At 35.2% G+C, this 20,110-nt stretch overlaps 1 protein-coding gene across 1 annotated transcript; it reads right to left on the bottom strand.

The window, feature by feature from the left end:
- Positions 1–14,342: 14,342 nt before the first annotated feature.
- LOC134853181 (serine/threonine-protein kinase pakD-like) lies at positions 14,343–17,984 on the bottom strand. The gene is made up of 2 exons (XM_063869140.1): positions 17,776–17,984; positions 14,343–15,373 (listed from the first exon to the last, which is right to left on the bottom strand). The coding sequence occupies exons 1-2, from the start codon at positions 17,939–17,941 to the stop codon at positions 14,862–14,864; spliced, it is 678 nt and encodes a 225-aa protein (XP_063725210.1). The 5' UTR covers positions 17,942–17,984; the 3' UTR covers positions 14,343–14,861.
- Between the last annotated feature and the right edge of the window lie 2,126 nt (positions 17,985–20,110).

Below are 20,110 nucleotides of genomic sequence, written 5' to 3' on the forward strand. Positions count from 1 at the left end.
CAAAAGACTTTAAAGGGCAATCGAGACTTTCAGGGCTTCATCCTGATACGGCAAACTTGTTTCATTCTTTTTTTCTTTTTGGTTCAACCTAATATTCTTCATTGCCCCTGATTTAGAGGGGAAGCAAATTTTAACTACATGTTAATTGAGCAGCATGGTTTGACTGTTTTCCAGTTTCCCACCCACTCTTGAAAAGGCCAATTTGAACTGTTCAAAAAGTGTTCACACGTCTTCTTGCATGTAAGAAGTGTTGAAAGTTTATCTACCTGTTCAAGTTGACTCTTTTCGGAGTAGCTTTCAACGCGAACAGTCATTTTTAATAGACTTTTGTATATTGAGCTTCAGAAAAAACCAAGGGAATGGGATGGAAAAGAGCTAACATAGCTAATATAAGAGCTGATATATCTCGTTTTAGGATAATTTTGACTGGGACATTTCCGTCTGCACTTTTCTTGGATAAAATTGGTGCTCAAAAAAATCGGGAACTTTAAAGCGTCGGGAACTTGAAAGCTGTTTTAAATATACCCCTGTCAAGGATTCATTTTTACCTCAATTACAATTACCTCATCCCCAGAATAGAAATTCAACTAAAAAAACTTGACCGAATTTCTACCACCTCTTGCAATTAATATATAAAAATGATAGAAGTTTGCTAACAAGCAGTTTGCAAGTATAAACTGTTGTTCATTGTTGAGATTGTTCAGATTCATACGTTTGTTTTTGCTTTGACATGCAATGGGATTATAATTTCTTCTTGTATTCGTAAAGGTTAGTTTTAAGCGATATATTTTGTTAGCCCTTTGCTTTCCGTCTAAAAAGTTAGTTTTGCAAAAACATTCAACGTCTAAATTCCGTTCCATTGGAGCCGTCTAATTGGGTCATCGTCTAATGTCCAAGACCCCAAAAAAAGTTATCATTGTTTGCTATAAAAGTAGAAAGTTGAAACGAATGATTAGAGTTGAAAAAGAGACAGTCTCTGGTCAAAATAGATAACCTCAGTGAATTTTAAAAAAATTTTAAGTAGTTTTTCAAAACTGATATTATATGTATTTAAGAAAGTGGGAAAGAGATCCAATTCATAAATCCTTGTTAGTTTTTTTTTTTTAAAAATGGCCTCAGATAACTGAAAAACAGATACTCGTATGAAGTGAGGTGTGGATAGGAGTCCTAAAACCCAAAAAAAAACAAAAATTTTTAAAAAAAATATTAATTTAATTAAACTTGATATCATTTAGTAAAAGGGCTCTTTTTCCTTTCCCCCCACCTGCAAATTTTTACAAGTAAGTTTGTTGACCACATTGTCCGATTGTTCTGAATCAACCTCGTAAAACCACACTAAAAATTTGAAGCTCGTCTGAGGTGGAGGGAAAAGGAAAAAGAGCCAGTAAAAGTGTTCGAGTAACGAGATTTTTAAAATGGAAAAATGGAAAAATTCTTCACACGGTTGGCACAAAAACGCGGCGCAATTCAGTTCAACTTTCATAGCAATGCTTTCAATTTTATTTCATTGCTTTCTACTAAATCAGAGTTGCTATTCATTAAGAAAAAGGTAAGTAGCTTCATACACATTTTTCAGCAACTTTTTTATTGTTAGTTACTTTAATTGTAAAATTTTTCGACTTTGCTAGAGAAACGGAAACGACCAGATCGAAGAATCAGAGAAACAATTTCGTCTTAAATGATGGTCAATTAAGTGAGCAACGTGCTTTTTTCTCTCCACCTTACATTGCGCGAGCATAATTTTTTTGGCGTAAAAAGTGATTCTTCAAAGTTAGTTATGAAGACCACAGCAATTCGCCATGGCTTTTTTAACTCCTTATGCCCGAATTTTCTTAACAAACGGACAATTTGAGCAAAAAATTTCAGCTGCAAAATTTGCAGTTGAGGGGAGAGGAAAAAGAGCCATACAACGCTCCTGCGTGAAAAAAGTATTCTAAAAGAGCTATCGAACAGTAACTAGGCCAACAATGTTTTAGTTGACTGCCGTTGTGCCGAAAATAGAAGTTATCAAAAAAAAGCTTTGAACAAAGTCCTTAATGCGACCAAACACTAGAGCACTAAGCCAATTGATTTGAAGAATATATGACGAGTATGTGCTCAATTGTTGGTTTGTTTACCACGCAAAAACTCCTGGCATTTTGAGCTCGTTGAAATAGTTGCTCACATTTGTTATTCAAATATGAAGGTAATGGAAAAGAGCATCAAATACAAATTAAATTTGTTTTTTTTTTCGAGCTCCTGAAGTCCCCGACAATTTGAAGAAATTATTCAATCAAGAGGGGAGTACCAGTATTTTTTTCTTTTTGAATTATTGAAGTGCATGAGAACTTGAAGATTTTTTTGGATTTGTCTAGCATTTTACAAATTCCAGTAGAAGATATTGAGGCTTTTTTCCAGTTGATTTTTTCTGAAGTTCTTTCATTTAAAGTCTATTAAAAAATGACTTTTCATGTTATAAACTGCAATAAAACATATGAGCGTGAACGGGTGAACAAATTTTTACTACGTTTCCTGCAAGCAAAATGCCGTTTGAACAGTTTAGTTATTTTGTAATTTAGGAAAAGGGTGGGAAACTGGAAAACAGGTGAAAGTAGCAGAAAATTTTTGCTAGAGAAGTGTTTTTTCTCCAGATAAAATTGGCTTTGTAACTAGCCACAATTGACATAATCAACCAAAAGTTATCAGTGTCCTGAGCTCAAATTTAGAAAAAAATTTCACCCAAGATTTTTTTCGCTAAGTTATGGGGGTTTAGAGGTTGGCAGTTTGACCAACTTGAAATAACAATCTTGCGATATGTTTTGTTAACGCGTAAGCAGAGATTTGATCTAATTTAGAAAACATTCCAATTTGAATTGAGGCATGGATTTTGGTCTACTCAATACTTAGATTCATGGTAAATGTACTATTTTGTACTTAACTGTTTAGTAAGTGAAGGGATTATTTGGCTATTTTTCGACTCCCCTGCCACATTTCAAATGTTCAAGTTACTTAGTTGTTTTATGTGCGATTATGGCTAAACGCGTGATTTTACAAGGTAAGGTATATAGAACAAATCTGTTCACAAAAATTGCGAAAATTTTTTTAAAATCTAACAATTTTTTGAAAAGCGACCACTACTCAAAAGACTTTAAAGGGCAATCGAGACATTCAGGGCTTCACCCTGATACGAGCAAACTTGTTGTTCCGACTTTCGATACGAAAGTAACGGAATATTTGTGCTCGGGTGGGTTTTTTTTTTCTTCAGACAAATTTCGACTTTTTAACTAGCCATTTTTGACGGAATTTTTTTTATATCATTCAAAAGGTATTGTTGTCCTGAGCTTAAATTTGAAAAGATATTTCACCTGTGATGAGTTTTCGCAAAGTTATCGGGAACTTTAGAGCGTCGGGAACTTGAAAGCAGTTTTAAATATACGGCTTTTTCCTTTTCCCCCCACCTCACATGAGCATCAATTCTATGGTCTAACGAGTGATTTTACAAGGTTAATTATGAAGACCAAATATGTTTGTCATGGCCTAATTTATTTGCATGTCAATTTTCATTATAATCGGACAATGCAAACAGTAATTTCAATTATAAAAATTTTAGGTGGGGGGGGAAAAGGAAAAAGAGCCAAATAAACCCCTGTCAAGGATTCGTTTTTACCTCAATTACAATTACCTCATCCCCAGAATTGAAATTCAACTAAAAAACTTGACCGAATTTCTACCACCTCCTGCAATTAATATATAAAAATGATGGAAGTTTGCTAACAAAGCAGTTTGCAAGTATAAACTGTTGTTCATTGTTGAGATTGTTCAGATTCATACGTTTTTTTTTGCTGATCAGAAGATTTGAACTATTGTGAGAAATTTTGATTTCATACTCTACATCGCAACATCGAGCATTTAGCCATTATATCAAGACTTCTCGGCTCTTTTCCAGTTCCCCCCTTATAAAACACCGAAATTTACGTATGTGTTACGTGTTATTACGGCCAAATGCGTAATGTTACGCTGTAAATTATGAAGAACAAATCTGTTCACAGTTGTCGATTTGTTCACCACGCCAAATTTCATTGCATTATGACAACGTTAAATAAGCTTTTCAAAATTGAATTTGAAAGGGGGGACTGGAAAAGAGCCGACTTCTCGTATGCAGGGCAAAGCCCTGAATGTTTCGACTGCCCCATACTTCATATCGAATAGTTTTTGGAGGAAAAAACTTTGAAAAGCTATAAATTTTAGATACAATCAAAAAGACGTACAAAAATTTGAGTCGCACAAAAATTTTGCTGCATATAAAAAACAGTACTATACAAAATATTTCAAAAAATTATGTAATGAATAAATGAAGGAGAAAACAGTTCGATACGAATTAGTCCGCTTCAAAGTTGCCGGCGCTTCAAAGTTGTCCGCTTCAAAGTGGCGCGACCACGGCGGTTACATTTTGTTGTTTTTGTTTGTTAAACCGGCTTGCTGAAACATTTATTACTTGGGATTATTTTTCGGACTGGGGCTCTTCGTTTCCCCCCTCCCTCGCACCTCACATATGCATCGATTTTATATTGTAACGAGGTCTTTTACTACTAATAAATATTATAGACCAACTATGTTTATCATAGCCTAATTGTTCCACATACCAATTTTTGTAACAATCCTATAATGTGAACAAAATTTTACTAGTAAAATTGGCTCTTTTCCAGTTCCCCCCTTTCAAATTCCGGCCTGTTTTGCGTTGAACTGTTTTTTATGAGACTGTTTTGTACAGACACGAAACTATAACGACCGATTAGCTATAGCCTCAAATCAATTTGGAGCGATTTTATTATGCGGGATAATTTGCTACGCATAAATAATTCATGTTAGGTTTCAAGCTTTATGAATAAAATCTGCAAAGCGCGCGTAAATTAGTCCTGAGCACGTCCAAATTGGTAATTTTCAATCAAACTCCCGGAACAATACAAAAAATATATCTTTTGACATTTGAAATCAGGAAGTCGATATTTTCATTGGGGTGAAAACAATTGTCAAAAACTATTATATCGATCGCCGAAAAATAACTGAGAAACCCCACCCCCCAAAGTATAAATATTCCGTTTTCATCGAAAATAGGAACAATAAAAAAACTACCCCAAGCAAAGCATAAACATCCGTTTTCTGGAAGAGTTCCGGAACAACAAGTAAATGAACGAAAATAAAAAATTAGTGGAATGGGGGGAATAAAAAAGTGCCCGGTTTTGCTGCTACTGGGGCTTCCTGGTGGCGGCGAAACAACAACAACCAGAAAGAGCCCAATTAATTTTGTGCATTTCAGCTATCATGTATTCTCGTGTTCCACTAGTCGGCCTTACTGCAGTATGCATTGCTCTTTTTGGTCAGTTGTGTCTGACAGCAGAGCAGGAGGGCCACGACCACGACGACATGGAAAAAAGATTTTACTGCTCCTCTAGTATCTCTTCCAACATAGTATTCCAAAAGCCCGGAACAATTTCAGCAAAAACCCAAGAACTACTCAATTTTTTCATGCTGAACAATTTTGCAAAAAATACTGATTTTTCACTCCCTTCCCTCTCCACGTTTAAAGTTTTTGTTTTTCTGACTTTGAACACATTTGAATTTCAAGTTGTAAAAACTATTTTTACTTTGTCATAATGCAATCAAATTTTGCATGGTTAACAAACTAACTATTGTGAACAGATCTGTTCTTCATACATTACATCGTGAAATCACGCATTTAGCCATTATAACATGATAAGTGGTTATGAAAATGGAAAAAATGAAATGAAAGGAAAACGTTATGATATAAGGTATGAAGGCTCTTTTCCAGTTCCCCCCTTTTCAAAATACCGAGTTTTATGTTTATTTTACGTGTTATAACGGCTAAATGCGTGATGTTATGCTGTAAAGTATGAAAAACAAATCTGCTCACAGTTGTCGATTTGTTCACCACGCCAATTTTCATTGCATTATGACAACGTTAAAACAAGCTTTTCAAAATTGAATTTGAAAGGGGGGGAACTGGAAAAGAGACGGTATGAGGAACAAAATTGTTCACAACTGTTAGGTTGTTCACCATGCAAACTTCACTTCATTACGTGGAAAACAAGACTGCAGATTTTTATTGCATCAATTATTAGGCTCTTTTTTCCTCTTCCCTCACCTGCAAATTTTTACTCCCTAAATTTCAGGGGCGGATCTAGGATTTTCCCGAGGGAGGGGGCGGATTTTGACAAAATTTTCGAAAAAATTTCGTCGACTTTGTTCTTTTTTTAGGTCGAGCAAAGTGAACTTCCGAGCTCTCCCAAAGCACTGAAAAGACCCTGTTTTAGTAACATTTTCTGCGTCGCAGACAAAAATTTGTAGTATAGGCCAAAAAAGCGTTTTCACCCGCATTTAAGAAAAATCAAAACAAATCGATCATGATGGATTTTTGTGGTCGTCTAAATAGTTTTAAAAAAAAATCGATTTCCATGTTACGTTCAGACAACAAAATTGGACTAAAAATGGATTTAAATCCATTTTTCCTCACCAAAACAAAATGCATTATAATTCGTTTGGAATCCTTTATAATGGATTTTATAATAAGTAGGAAATCACATTAAAATGGATTTTTTTTCCAATTTATTTTTGTTTCGCGCGTCGAGCAAAACTTTGCAAGATTTTCTGCATTTATCAAGTGAGTATTGCGAAAATTTTGCAAATCGAATGTACGGCCTAGTCCACTTCTAAAACTAAACTCAAATTGCAAAAAGATTCCGTTAAGCCACCCCCTCCCCACTCCCACCCTAACGATTGCCACTTTGCCCCCCTTCAATCCCCCTAACATTTGCCTCTTTCCTCCCCTCCCTTCCTCATACTTTACAGCGTAACATCACGCGGCTCTTTTCAGTCCCCCTTATAAAATAATGTTTGGTTTAGGTGTTAATACGTCTAAATGCGTGATGTTATGCTGTAAAGTATGAAGAACAAATAGACAAATCTGTTCAAAATTGTCGATTTGTTCACCACGCCAAATTTAATTGCATTATGACAGCGTTAAATAGACTTTTCAAAATTGAATTTTAAAGGGGGGAAACTGGAAAAGAGCCTATCACACTTTTAGCCGTAATAACACGTAAAACAAATAAAACACTCGGTATTGTGAAATGGAGGAACTGAAAAGAGCCGAAGGACTAGTCCACCTTCAACTTTACCCACCTCCCTAATATTTCTAATGATTTCACAAAATTGATGAAAGAAACAAAGTTCAGTTTTTGAGTAACATAAAAAGTAAAAAGTAAAGAAAACATCAAATATCAAATATCAGTGTCCACAAATGTGAAAAATAGGCTCTTTTTCCTTTCCCCCCACCTCACATATACATCAATTTTATGTTGTAACGAGGAGTTTTACAAGGTTAAGTATAAAGGCCAAATATGTTTGTCATAGCCTAATTAGTCCGCATATCAATTTTTGTAACAATCCGATGATGTGAACAAAATTTTATTATTAAAATTTCGCTGGTGGGGGGGAAAAGGAAAAAGAGCCAAAAAATAGATTATAAAGGATGAAAAAAGGATTTTGTTGCCTCGAAAAATAGTTATATTATAATCCATTTTTATTCATGGAACTCCAATGCGGGTAGGCACTTTTTGCAAAACTTTGACCAAAAAATCGCGTTTTCTGGCGCGCGGTCCCCCCTCAAAATTAGTATATATTGGCGCCCAAGGCGCCTTTAGAAAATTTTTAGGGTCCACCACCAACTCAAAACAGTACAAAGAGGGGACCCTTTGGGTCGGCAGGGGGTCGAATCCCTGAGGGGTGACATCTCCCCCCCCCCTAAACCGTCCCTGTTAAATTTGTTAACCACATTGTCCGATTTTTATCAAAATTGACAGACAGAGTATTGACGCCATGACAAACATATTTGTTCTTGGCTCTTTTCCAGTTTCCCCCCTTCAAATTCATTTTTGAAAACTTTATTTAACGTTGTCATAATGCAATGAAAACTGGCATGGTGAACAAATTGACAATTATGAACAGATTTGTTCTTCTTACTTTACTGCGTAACATCACGCATTTAGCCGTAATAACACGTAAAACTAACATAAAAATCGATATTTCAAAAGGTGGGGAAAAGTGGAAAAGAGCCTTGGTCTTCATACTTAACCTCATAAAACCACTCGTTACACTAAAAAATTGAAGCACGTGTAAGGTGTGGGGAAAAGAAAAAAGAACCGATTATGATTTTCGAATGAAAAATTTTCAAAATAACTAAGTTGCTTTCTTTCGTATATTAGAGGAACCACCAGCAAAGAATGCTTTTGGGTTCAAGAATTAGAGATAATGATTTTTGATGTCTATCAATGGGTAGTTTGGCTCTTTGTCCTTTTCCCCACACCCCACAAAAGCATCGTTGTAACGAATGGTTAACATATGGTTTACAAGGTAAATTAATAAGACCAAATTTGTTTGTCATAGCGGACAATGTGAACAAGTTCACTAGTAACTATTCTCAGGAGGGCGGGAGGAGAAAGAGCCGGTAGTTTTCTCAGCAGTCTTTTAAATTGAATTCGAGCGGAAGAGAACACTTCTTTTGCAGCTATGGATTGTGGCGCAGGCGAAGAATGCAATGCCAGGCACAACTGTGCGCCTAGACGCTGCAGCCCCTCTGGTTCTAGGTATATATGTGGATCAGGAGCCTTTTGCGACCCTAACTCTTACTTGTGCAAGGCCATGATCGAATGAAAAGCTAAGGAAACCAACCAAGTGAAAAACAAAACAAAAATAGAAAAAATCGAAAACCCACTGCTGTTTTTCATGTTCTTGTTTTAGTTTGTTTTTGTTCCGACTTTCGATACGAAAGTAACGGAATATTTGTGCTCGGGGTGGGTTTTTTTTCTTCAGACAAATTTTGCCTTTTTTGCGTAAGCGGAGATTTAATCCGTCTTAAAATCGTTCCAAATTGGTTGAAAGAAGCTTATTTGCCGTAATTGATTTGTTACAAGGAGCGATATCTATCTTTTTGTTCTTTATATGGCGCGTGGGGAGATGATTTCCATAAAAAAATTTCAAATTTTAGAAAAAAAATTTTAATTTTATATTATTACACTTAATTTTTTGATGTTTTTACTGCTCCATAAAACCTTAAAAGACAGTCGTAACATTCAGGGCTTCGCCCTGATACGAGCAGTCTTGTATATTTTTATGTTCGAGTTTTTCGTTTCCAAAAAATGGTTCATAAGGCGGAGGAAAGTGGAAAGTGCTCAAAAATATAAACAAGACTGGTCGTATCAGAGCAAGACCTGAATGTTCCGACTGCTTTTTAAGGTCTATGGAGCAGTAACAACATGAAAATAATAAATGTAATATAAAAAAATTAAAATTTTTTTAAAAAATTGAGATTTTTCGTCAAAACATCCCCGACGCCATATTAAGTACAAAGTGATAAATTTTGCGCCTATTAAAAAATCAATTATGGCATATAAGCTTCATTGAACTAATTTGAAACGATTTGTAAGACGGATTAAGTCTCGCTAAAGCGTTAATAGCGCGAAACGTATCGCGCATTAATTGTCCCGAATTGGCCAAATGTTAATCTTTAAACGGCTCTTTTCCAGTTCCCCTCTTTCAAAATACCGAGTTTTATCTTTGTTTTACGAGTTATTACGGCTAAATGCGTGATGTTACGCTGTTGTCGATTTAATCACGACGCCAAATTTCATTGCATAATGACAACGTTAAATAAGCTTTTCAAAATTGAATTTGAAAGGGTGGAGAAACTGGAAAAGAGCCCTCTAATCCCCCATAACTTTACAAAAAACGAGCAGAGGTCAAAAATCTTTCCAAATTTAAGCTCAAGACAACAATAGTTTTTGAATGATATTTAAAAAAATTCAGTCAAATGCAGCAATTTAAAAAGTCAAAACTTGTCTAAAGAAAACTAATATTCCCTTACTTTCGTTACGAAAGTCGGAACAATATCAAAAAAAAACGTGGGTACAATAGTTTTGAAAGTGCCCCAGTTGAACACAAAATGCTATCCTGTTTGCGAAGCTAAGGAAAACCGTGGAATTCCTAGCAGTAACCATCTAGTAAACCTGCCAGGAAAACTGAAGATTTTCTAATTTTTTATAAATGAATTCTATTTGTTTGACTGGTATTCGAACTGTATTTATAATTGTATTTGAACTGTGATCAACCTGGTATATGATAAGTTTTGATCACTCTAGTTTTGCACGCGCTGGATCGAAATTCAATGAGTTTCGACCGGGCTAGAAACTTGTTTCAAAAAAGCTCGCCTTGTTTTGAAAGCGAAAACGCCACATAAAATATGAAGAGATCAACTTCATTCCTAGTAAAGTAGCATTTATGACAAACTGCCTGCCTGCTTCAAACGATTTAGAACGATTTGGAAAGACAGATTGAATCTCCGCTTACGCGTTCATAGCGCGCAATATATCGTGAGTTAATTGTACCATATTGGCCAAAATGGCAATTTTTAAACCCCTATAACTTTACGAAAAATGATCACAGGTAAAATATCTTTTTGAGTTTAAGCTCAGGGCAACAAAATTTTGCGTTATACTTGAAAATTCTGCCAAAATGGCTAGTTGAAATGTCGAAACTTGTGTGAAGAAAAAATATCCCGAGCACAAATATTTTCTTACTTTCGTTACGATAGTCAGAACAAAAATCGATAAAACTCTTTAAATGATTTTTGAATGTTACAGAACGTAAGTTTTGCGTTGTAATGACCATAATTTTTTTTCTTAATTGCAATGAGCTGACAGGTACTTTAATAAGCGCGCGCCAATCGTTCAGCGAGTGAGGTTACACCTCTGAGCCTCAGTTGGTCACTTTTTTGTATAAAATGGAAGGATCAACAGTATCAAAATGTTTTGGAGTACAAAACAGCCAATTCATGTTTTATCCTTCTATAAGTTACCGTATAAAGTCTGCTTTTTGAAAAATTGCTTGACCACATGAATGATTTTGCAATATCAAAACTGAAGGCAAGAAAGTGAAAAGTTTTTGATGTTGGGTGATCATTTTTCACCGATGATGGGTGACGAATTTTGTCTGAAGAAAAAATACCCCGAACAGAAAATATTCCGTTACTTTCGTTACAAAAGTCAGAACAAAAATCAATAAAACTCTTTAGTTGATTTTTGAATGTTATGGAACGCAATTTTTCATTGGTTCAATTTTTTCAAGTTAGTGTGGTTTTTGTTTGTGCTGTAATGAACAAAAATTACTCAAATGCGTATCAGTTAGTAAATTAATCAAAATCGATACATGATGTCTTCAAAAAGTTATCAACGAACAAACAAACTGAAACGAAACAAAAAAAAGTATATTAATGTTTTGCACAAGCTGTTTTTTTTTGTTGAAACTTTCGGTTGCCAAAAAACGCTTAGCGAAGCTTCTAAACGTAGTTTTCGCTTGGTAAAATCAAGTTATTTTAGTCTAACTGATCAATTTCCAGATAAAAAAAAAATATTTACAATAACGCTTCACCCACTAGGACAAACTAAAACTGAAAATAGTCAATCTGGTTTTTCTCGACACTGAAACAAAATAATCACCATTTTATTGACGTTCTAAGGACGACTTAAGCTGCTGGATTATGATATATAACTCGACTTTCAAATTTTCGCAGGCTAATTCGCTCTGAAACACCTTGATATGTTTAAGTTTTGTCTTTTGAATATCTTTCTAAGAAAAATTAAGCTTTTTGCGAATAGATTTGCTCTAGAAAACATTTTGAAATACTTTAAAATTAAGTTTACGATGAACTTGCACAGGAAAATTTGAATTTTTCGCAATTTGATTCTTTTTACGAAATAAATTGACATACTTCGAGGTTTCATCGCTTGAATAGCTTGCTTGGAGAAATTTAAAACTTCCGCGTACTAATCAGTCTGAAATACTTTCACAGCTAGAACAGCTTGCTTAGGAAAAACCTGAGCTTTTTTGTGCCCGAATCGCTGTAATTTTATCTCAAAAACTTTTAAAATTAAATCGCTTGATTAATTTGCGAAGGAAAATTTGAATCTTTTGCTAACTGATTCGCTCTATGAAGCAACTTGAGAATTTTTGAAAGTCATTGCTTGAAAAGATCGCTTAGTATTTATTTGTTTCATTAGCTAGCTTTTAAAATACTTTAACTTTTGCATGCCGATTCGTTCTATGACACAACTTGAAGGTTCGAAGTTAAATCGATTAAAAAAACTTAAGTTTTATGCGAACCAAAACTGAAATCTTTTGTATTTTCTCGCTTGCTTGGTAAAATAAATTTTCGCAAAAATTTCGCTATAACAACAAAATTGGAATACTCCAAGGCCTTTAGCTTGAATAGCTGGCTTCAAAAAACAAACTTTGAAACAATTAGTTCTATGAAATAACTTGAAATACTTCTCGTGAATAATTATTGAAATAAAATTGAATTAAATGCTTCTCTTGAAGTTTTGTCTCTTGAATATCGTCCTATTTTTATCGAACTGTTTCGCTCTTTGGAACAATTTGAAATAACTTAATGTTTCATATCTTGCTTAAGAAACGTCAATTTTGGGAACTGATTCAGTCGATGAATTTTTCAATCAAGATCAGAAAAACTTTTTTTGCGAGCAGATTGATTAATGAAGACGGGTTTACTAGTTTTATTTATATGCAAGACATTGTTTTTATCTAGACATATTTAAAAATTGACAAAAGAATGCTTATTTTCACAAAAATAAGGCTCCAACAAAGATTATAAAAAAAAAGATCAAATCTCTTCGTTAGCCAGAATATTGCAGCTTTAGTAGCCCAGGTTTAATGTGTTCACTTAATATATGAAAATTATCAAGTAAATTGTGATTTATAAAAATAGGTTTTCAAACTTTTTTTCAAATATACACTGAGCTACAGTAAAGAAGTGGAGACTTGATTTCAACACGAATGAACGATTTTTTTTCGGATTTTGTAGTTTTCTCCACAACTAATTAAGATATGCTGAGAAAACGACAAACATGTGAAAGAAAAAAATTGTTCATTAGCTAGTTAAAATCAAGTGTCTACTTATAAGTGTAGGAAGTGCTGTTTCAGCTTTTTTTGATTAGGAAAACTTATTATTCATTTCCTCCTAAATAAGCTTGTTGGGCCTAAAAATTAATGTAGGCACAGGCCACAGGAAGACTGAAATGTTGAGTTTAAAATAACGCGTTACTATCGCATGAATTTTTAAGCTTGATCAAAAAGATCTTGTTTTTAAATGTGGAAGAATATTTTTGCTACATTAGTAAAAATTTTTGCATAATTGTTCATTGATCTTTATAATTGAAAAATCATGGAATACGCTAGCTGACTAATTTTAAAAGCAGAAAACAAGGCCATTTATTTTCATGATTTGCATCGGTAATTAGATCTCAACTTGGAATTTTACTTCAGAAAAATGGAGAACTGACTTTGTAAGTAAGAATGTAAATTAAAGTAAACAACATCTACAATTGTTTTATTTGAAAGAATCAACTAACAAGCTTTCTTGGAATCGCCATCAGCATGGAACTCTTTTTACTCACTGCAATTCGAAAATTAAAATTCAATAGTACCAAAAATCAAATTTGATAGCAACCAGAGTTCCGTGACTGCCGAAGACACCTAAGACATTATAATATCAAATTTTATAATAAACCGACTTTAGAAAACGAGATTGTGTCCACTTTCAGCAAACATAACTAAAACCGTTTATGTTAGAAAGCAAAGTTTCAAAAAGTATATTTTATTAATTTCGGGATTATTAGTTAAGTTTGCTGAGCCGCGACAAAAAAATGATGTAATTAATTAATTCCATTTAGTAAGACTGAATTTGGAAGATATTTAACATGGGCAATGCATATGATCAACATATGCTAAACTATTTAGCAATCAACTCTTTTTTAAATTTGTTTCACGGTAGATCAAACAAAAGGTGCTCTAATATTTAAGATTTACGTGGATATTTGAGTAAATTTCCTTGAAAAATTGCAACTATTATGCTCAAGGAGGCTAAAATGCGTTGAAATAGGAGCACTTTCCATACCTTTTCAAAATGACCGTGAAATCAAAAACGGAGCCATCTTGCATAAGCTGCTGTGAAAAGAAGACTGCATGTTTCTAGATAATAACTAGCACAAGATGACTGAAACGAAATGCAACTGAAAATGTTAGAAGCGAGCGTAACGAGGAGTGCAGAACATAATAACAGCCCAAAATACTTCCTTTTTAATCAATACCTCATAATTAGAGAAGCAATAAATGGGCTCCTCTTACTTATATGGCCCAAAATGATGTTAATCAATAATCCCATTTAAAAAAACTAAATATTCCATAAGTATATTGTGTAAATATTTGATTTTAACCAATCAGGTGCAATAAATTCTCACTTAATTTTTCCCAACTTCTATTTTCGGCCGTTTAAGTAAAGTCCCAATAAATGCGTCGGTCCTTAGTTTTTTCAAAATTTCATTTTAGGAACAAATCGATTCACTATCTAAGCATGGACCGACAACAATTACACCTGACGTTTTGAACGCTTCTAGTGGGATATCGATTGCATTCAATTTTCCCACGTACAAAACTGCCGGCTTAATGACAAAAAAACTCCCATAATTCGAATGAGTTAATTTATACTGAAGCTCTGTTATCATGGTCAACTATTTACTTATTATAATTGGATTTGAAATGTCAAGTAACTAATCTAAACCACCTTGATGAAATTGAATACACAATAAAATCTAATTCGCCCTTTGACTTTACAGCACAATTAAGGATAAACTGGCGAGGCGCTGGAAAAGGACTAACAACCAATGTGTCCTATTAATGGCAAAAATCTGGGTCGCGTTAACTATTACATAACAATTGAATCACGGAGCAAATGATCATGCAACTCCATTAGGCAGGGGGGCTGCGTCACAATCTGAAGCAGTGATTTGAGGCGTAGAAGAAGACGGAGTAGAGGGGGCATTTATGACTGAGGGGATGGGGGCTGAGTTATTGTTGTTGTTATTATTACTTGAATTAATATTAGAACTAGTAGTGGTGTTTGCATTATGAAAATCGGGATCGAAACATCCGTTGGTGAGAAGACAGTTGGAGGCTGCTTTGGAGAACTGTTCCACTTCGTCTGCTACTGAAGATAGTGTAGAAGATATAGCCAGAGATTCCTCCAGGTCCAGCTCACTGGAGGTCCAGTGGTGTCCTGTGTCGTCCTCGTCCTCCCTATCCGACGTGCATGGCGTCAAAGTCACAGTCGAAGCATTGGAGCTGGAGTCGCTGTCCGTGTCCGATATGATGTCCGTCTCAGATCCGAATCTGGACTTCGAGATCCCCCCACTTGACTCCAGATGATGCTGCTGCTGGCTGCGGTGATTAGTTATGTTCAGTCCTGAGTCTACAGAGAAATGGTCAATTTAAACTTAGAAGTTTTTAGGGACTTATATAAAATCTACTCGATGACGCTTTGGTTATTCTATAAAACTGCAGCAATTTGAACACAGGGGCAATGTGGAATTTTGCACCACCTCCGATACATCACAAATAACGCATGGGATGCTAGTCGAAAGAAAAAGAGACGAAAGCGTATGAACCGAAAAAATCGTTTGAAAGAAAAACATCAAAAAACCTGCTATGCCGTAATATATTTAATCAAATGAAGCTCATTTTGAGGAAAAACGGCCGAGAGTTATAAAGACAAACGCTACATTAGCATTTATACTAACTTACAATTTGCAAACCCAATTGTTAACATAAAACCGATGAGCTGGCTTGATTGGCTTTTTTGGAAATTTCTCAAAAATGGCTATAACGAGACAAATTACACAGAAGCTGAGCTTCGCACCACTTGCGATACAAAAATGAAGTACTATGATTAAAATCATCTGAGAAGAAAAATCAAAGTTCAAAAAAAACTTCAAGTCGTTTTTGTTAAGAGCTTTGGGAATGCTAAAACAAAGCCAAAATTTGAAATAAACCCATTCTGTGGGAACTAAGCCAACAAAAATGAGCAAACAGACAAGAAACTGAGATAGCCAAAAAAATTGCAAAAAAAAACAGGTCCCGACTGAAATCGAACTCCCGGGCTTTGTCTTTTCAAGCATGGTTGTTGTAGCAGCTTGGAAGAAGGCTTAACACTCGAAAAAGTAGGCCTACCGGAATTAAGTCGGCAACACAAAGGCGAAGCTTCGCTTCGCAAAAACTAGCGAGAACACAATAAAAAGCAGCTTTAGAATAAAAAAAAAGAAATAAACCTCGAATAAGCAAAAAAATCAGCCAGGTCTGGGATTCCATCTGCGACCTACTGCAATCAAGAGAATTTGAGTCTCATGCACTAACTACTGAACCTCGCACGCTTAATTACCCTAAACAATCGACAAACACTTATCAAGAAAAAAAGAGCTACATATGCTAATAAATTGCCAACGCTCTTCAGCTAAAGTGGCACCAAATACAAATAGACACAATTTTGCAAGTAACAATTTGGAATATAACAAACTGAAGGAAGCTACATTAACTTTGCATGTAACAAATCGCAAAGCATAAACCCACATTATGTATAAATTATGCATTTCAAAAAAATGCGAGATATATTGAGTTAGAAAATTTCTGAAATCGAACTTTTAGTATTTTTATGTTGTTTGAAACAAACAGCTTTTTTCGGTTCATTTGATTAATTAACGCAGAGGCGAAGCTGCACTTACCATACACAAGCAAAATGTTACTGGTAAAGCTACGGGGAAAAATTGAATGAGTAACTTTGAGTCTACAATATTTCAAGCGACGCACGCCAATTATGAGTATACATTATTGCTAAGTGACGCAAGCCACTTATGACGCATTAGCAGTACTAGTCAATTTGAAAAAAAAAATACCAACTAGCAGGCCTCAATTTATAGAGCGGACGCATTTCAACTAGTATACGAACAGGTTCATTAAAAACATCCGACCCGAAAAAAAATTACCAACTAGCAGGCATCAATTTATAGAGCGGACGCATTTTAACTAGTATACGAAAATGTTTATTAAAAACATCCGACACTGACTAGGTTCGAACCCTCTTATTTTGTTTCCTTCCCTAACTCTACGCTACAGACCATGATATCTTGAAGCTAAAGTCTTATTTGTAATACAATAGTCTGTGTTAATATCCGTAGCATTGGCTGCACTTAATGGCTGGTTCTTGATCAGACGATGTTCTGAAAAGCACAAAATCTCTTAGATTGCAAAAAACAGGTCCCGGCAGGATTCGAAAAAGTCTTTGCCCTCTCAAGCAGGTATGTTACCTCTAACCAGATGCTCCGGATTTTCAGGTGAGATTTCTGTGAACAAAGTTGTTTACAGGAAAAAAAGTCTAGTAGCCGGTTGCTTCACCTTTGCAAATCGAAAGGGAAATACCGTTAAAAGCAGCTTGAGTTTCGGGTATTCCTATTGGAGAAAAGTGGAAGTCTGAAAGCTTTTTCGAGTCATTTTTGGAAGGCGTAATAAGATTTGCAATTAACAAATCAATTTGATTGAACTTGAAAAATCTAAATCAGATCATGAACATGCGACATACATATAATACGTTTTTCTATGAAAAAAAAACGACCTCAATAAGTAATATTTGACTTTTTTCATGCACAAAAAATAACCGCTACCAAAAAGAATTGGAAATATCCTATATACGTCATAGTATTAAATATTCTCTAGAAAGTACAATTTTTTTGTTAAATCTGCATGATATATAAGTTTGATATTTAAGTTTTATCGCGATTTCAATCAACACATCTTCACAAAAAATATCACTAAAACAGTTACCTGAGGAAGTTGCTTTGTTATTCATTGAAGCACCTTCGAAAGAGTTGTTGTTGTTATTATTATTACTGTTCGCATTCCTTTTGAACTCAAACTCAACCACTGGTCCGTTTGTGAGAGGCTGTCCCGCGTTCGCATCTCCATTTGTGCTTTGACCGAATCCGTTCATCGTCACTTGGCCAGTGTGCTCCGACTTTGGGTTACCCTGGTCTCCACTGCTGGATTGGGTTGCATCCGGGCGTGTCCTTTCCCCTTCCTCTACCCATGAGTGAGAACCAGTCGAAAACGAGTCTGAGGGTGAGAAGGAGAGTGAGTTGTTCTGACTGGACTCTGGTGCAAATTGTGTCGCAAATAGACCTGCGGTTGAGTTACTGCCACTGTTGTTCAAACCTAATAAACTGTATATGATAACAAAGGCTCTCACAATACGCATGGAGTACTCCTATCGAAACAAAACTTCTATCCATCTTTGAGCATGGAAACTCACGCCTAGCTAGCAAGGACGATTCTTCATTGAACTTTCGCAACTAAAAGTTTATCAGTAGTTCAATCTTCATTCGAATTTTGAAATCCCGAGAGCCAATTTTCAGAAATCGTTTTTACATTTTTGATACGATTTACTCAATTTGAGAAACCGCTTCTTTTTAACATCACTTGTGGTCCAAAAATATATGCATTTATAAAATTAAATATAGGCGATCTCCGCTTCGCACCAGTTGCGATTTTGATTGTTGGAAAATCATATTCTAAGGAAACTCGTGACGCATAAGAAAATCTAAATAAAAAGTTCCAAAAGACAGATTGAAAAATCAGGCCATTGACTGTTGGAAAAGAGTCAATGATCGCAAGAAACAGGCAAAAAATACTGAAGTCGATCATGTTTTTCGTGACCTTTACACTTTCGGTGTTCAATTGCTTTACTTTTTTTTTTTAAAAAAAGCCACGACCTAAATAAGAGTATAAACCACGTTCTTCGACTCTTAAAAAATCCGAAAGAAAAATCCGAAAGAGATACTGAAAACAAAAAAAAAATAGAATATATAGGCAACCAGTCAATTTAAAGGCAGCGCAGAATATGCAGAAACCACTAAATGAGCGGAAGCCATTAAGTCGATGCAAAAAACTGACAAAGAGCCGAAGCTGTACTCCACGAACAACAGCACAAGAAAATAACAATGAGCAGATCAATTAAAATGAAAAAAAAAATGACAAAAAGGAAATAAAAGTTATAACAAGCCTCGAAAACAACGTTGTTGTGCCGGAAACGAACTGCCGACCTGGAGATTGCGCGTCTCACTAAAACAGGTGCTATTAAATTACGACGCTATGCAGCAAAAGTGCCGCCAAATTACCACTTTTACTCGCAGTTAGGAAGTCGTGGATTTGCATTATGAATTTGCATTACAATATTTCTCGGAGGGGCAACTGTGCCAACAAAATTTGGATACACGCCAGTTGAACCGAAAACAAAATTGTTGGTGAAATTTTAGGTGGTGGTTTTGAGCTATAGCTTTGAAATTCCCTCGAGAAACAGAATGATAAAATTTATTCATTTTTCACATGACGCAGTTATTACGCGAATAAGGGAATATAATGAGCCGGGAAACATGATTAGGAACTCCTCAAAGAAGCGGATAAGTGCATTTCAGGGCTGAATCCCCATCAGTTTCAGAGTTAAAAACTTATAAGCTAAAACTGTATCTGACAGAGATTTGGAAGAAGCAAAACAAAATACTTCTAACAGCTCATGTCTTTTCGACAAGATACCAACTCCTTATCTGAAAACAATTTCAGGAGCCTGGAAAAATTTTCAAGTAGATTAATAAACTGTAGCTTGGCGCAAGGGACTTACCCAGAGAGTTTCAAAATAGCAAATATGAATCCTCGTTTGAAAAAACCGTCATTGGACCCGGAAGTTTTAAATAATTACCAACCACTTGCAAATAAAAAAGACAGTATCCAAGATTATTGAAAGAGTAGTGACCTCTCAATTGACTGTTTTTCTAGAACGTAATAAGCTGCTAGATACCAACCAGTCCGCTTTTAGAAGTAAACAATCCACAGAAGCCTGCTTGTTTAAAATGATGAACGAGATTATATGTCAACTTAACGAAAACGCTCTAGTAATTGTGCTTGGAGCAGACTTATCAGCGGCTTTCGATACCATAAATTATAAAATTTTGAATTATATACTACATGGGCGGTTCAGTATAAAAGGGGTTTGTAACGATTATATGGTGTGGATTATATCCCACCAAAAACAAACAGTATAGGTCAATAGGGAAATCTTTCAAGGTGAAGTAGAGAACGGAGTCCCACAATGGTCAATTCTTGGTAC

The sequence above is a fragment of the Symsagittifera roscoffensis genome, chromosome 8 (genome assembly GCF_963678635.1).
Source record: "Symsagittifera roscoffensis chromosome 8, txSymRosc1.1, whole genome shotgun sequence".
Lineage (NCBI taxonomy): Eukaryota > Metazoa > Xenacoelomorpha > Acoela > Convolutidae > Symsagittifera > Symsagittifera roscoffensis.

Bases quoted from the DNA above. Each gene is read 5' to 3' on its own strand.
- LOC134853181 (XM_063869140.1), bottom strand. From the start codon at position 17,941: ATGAACGGATTCGGTCAAAGCACAAATGGAGATGCGAACGCGGGACAG. The intron at 15,374-17,775 runs GTAACTGTTTTA...ATTTCTCTGTAG, and splicing joins TAACAAAGCAACTTCCTCAG to ACTCAGGACTGAACATAACT.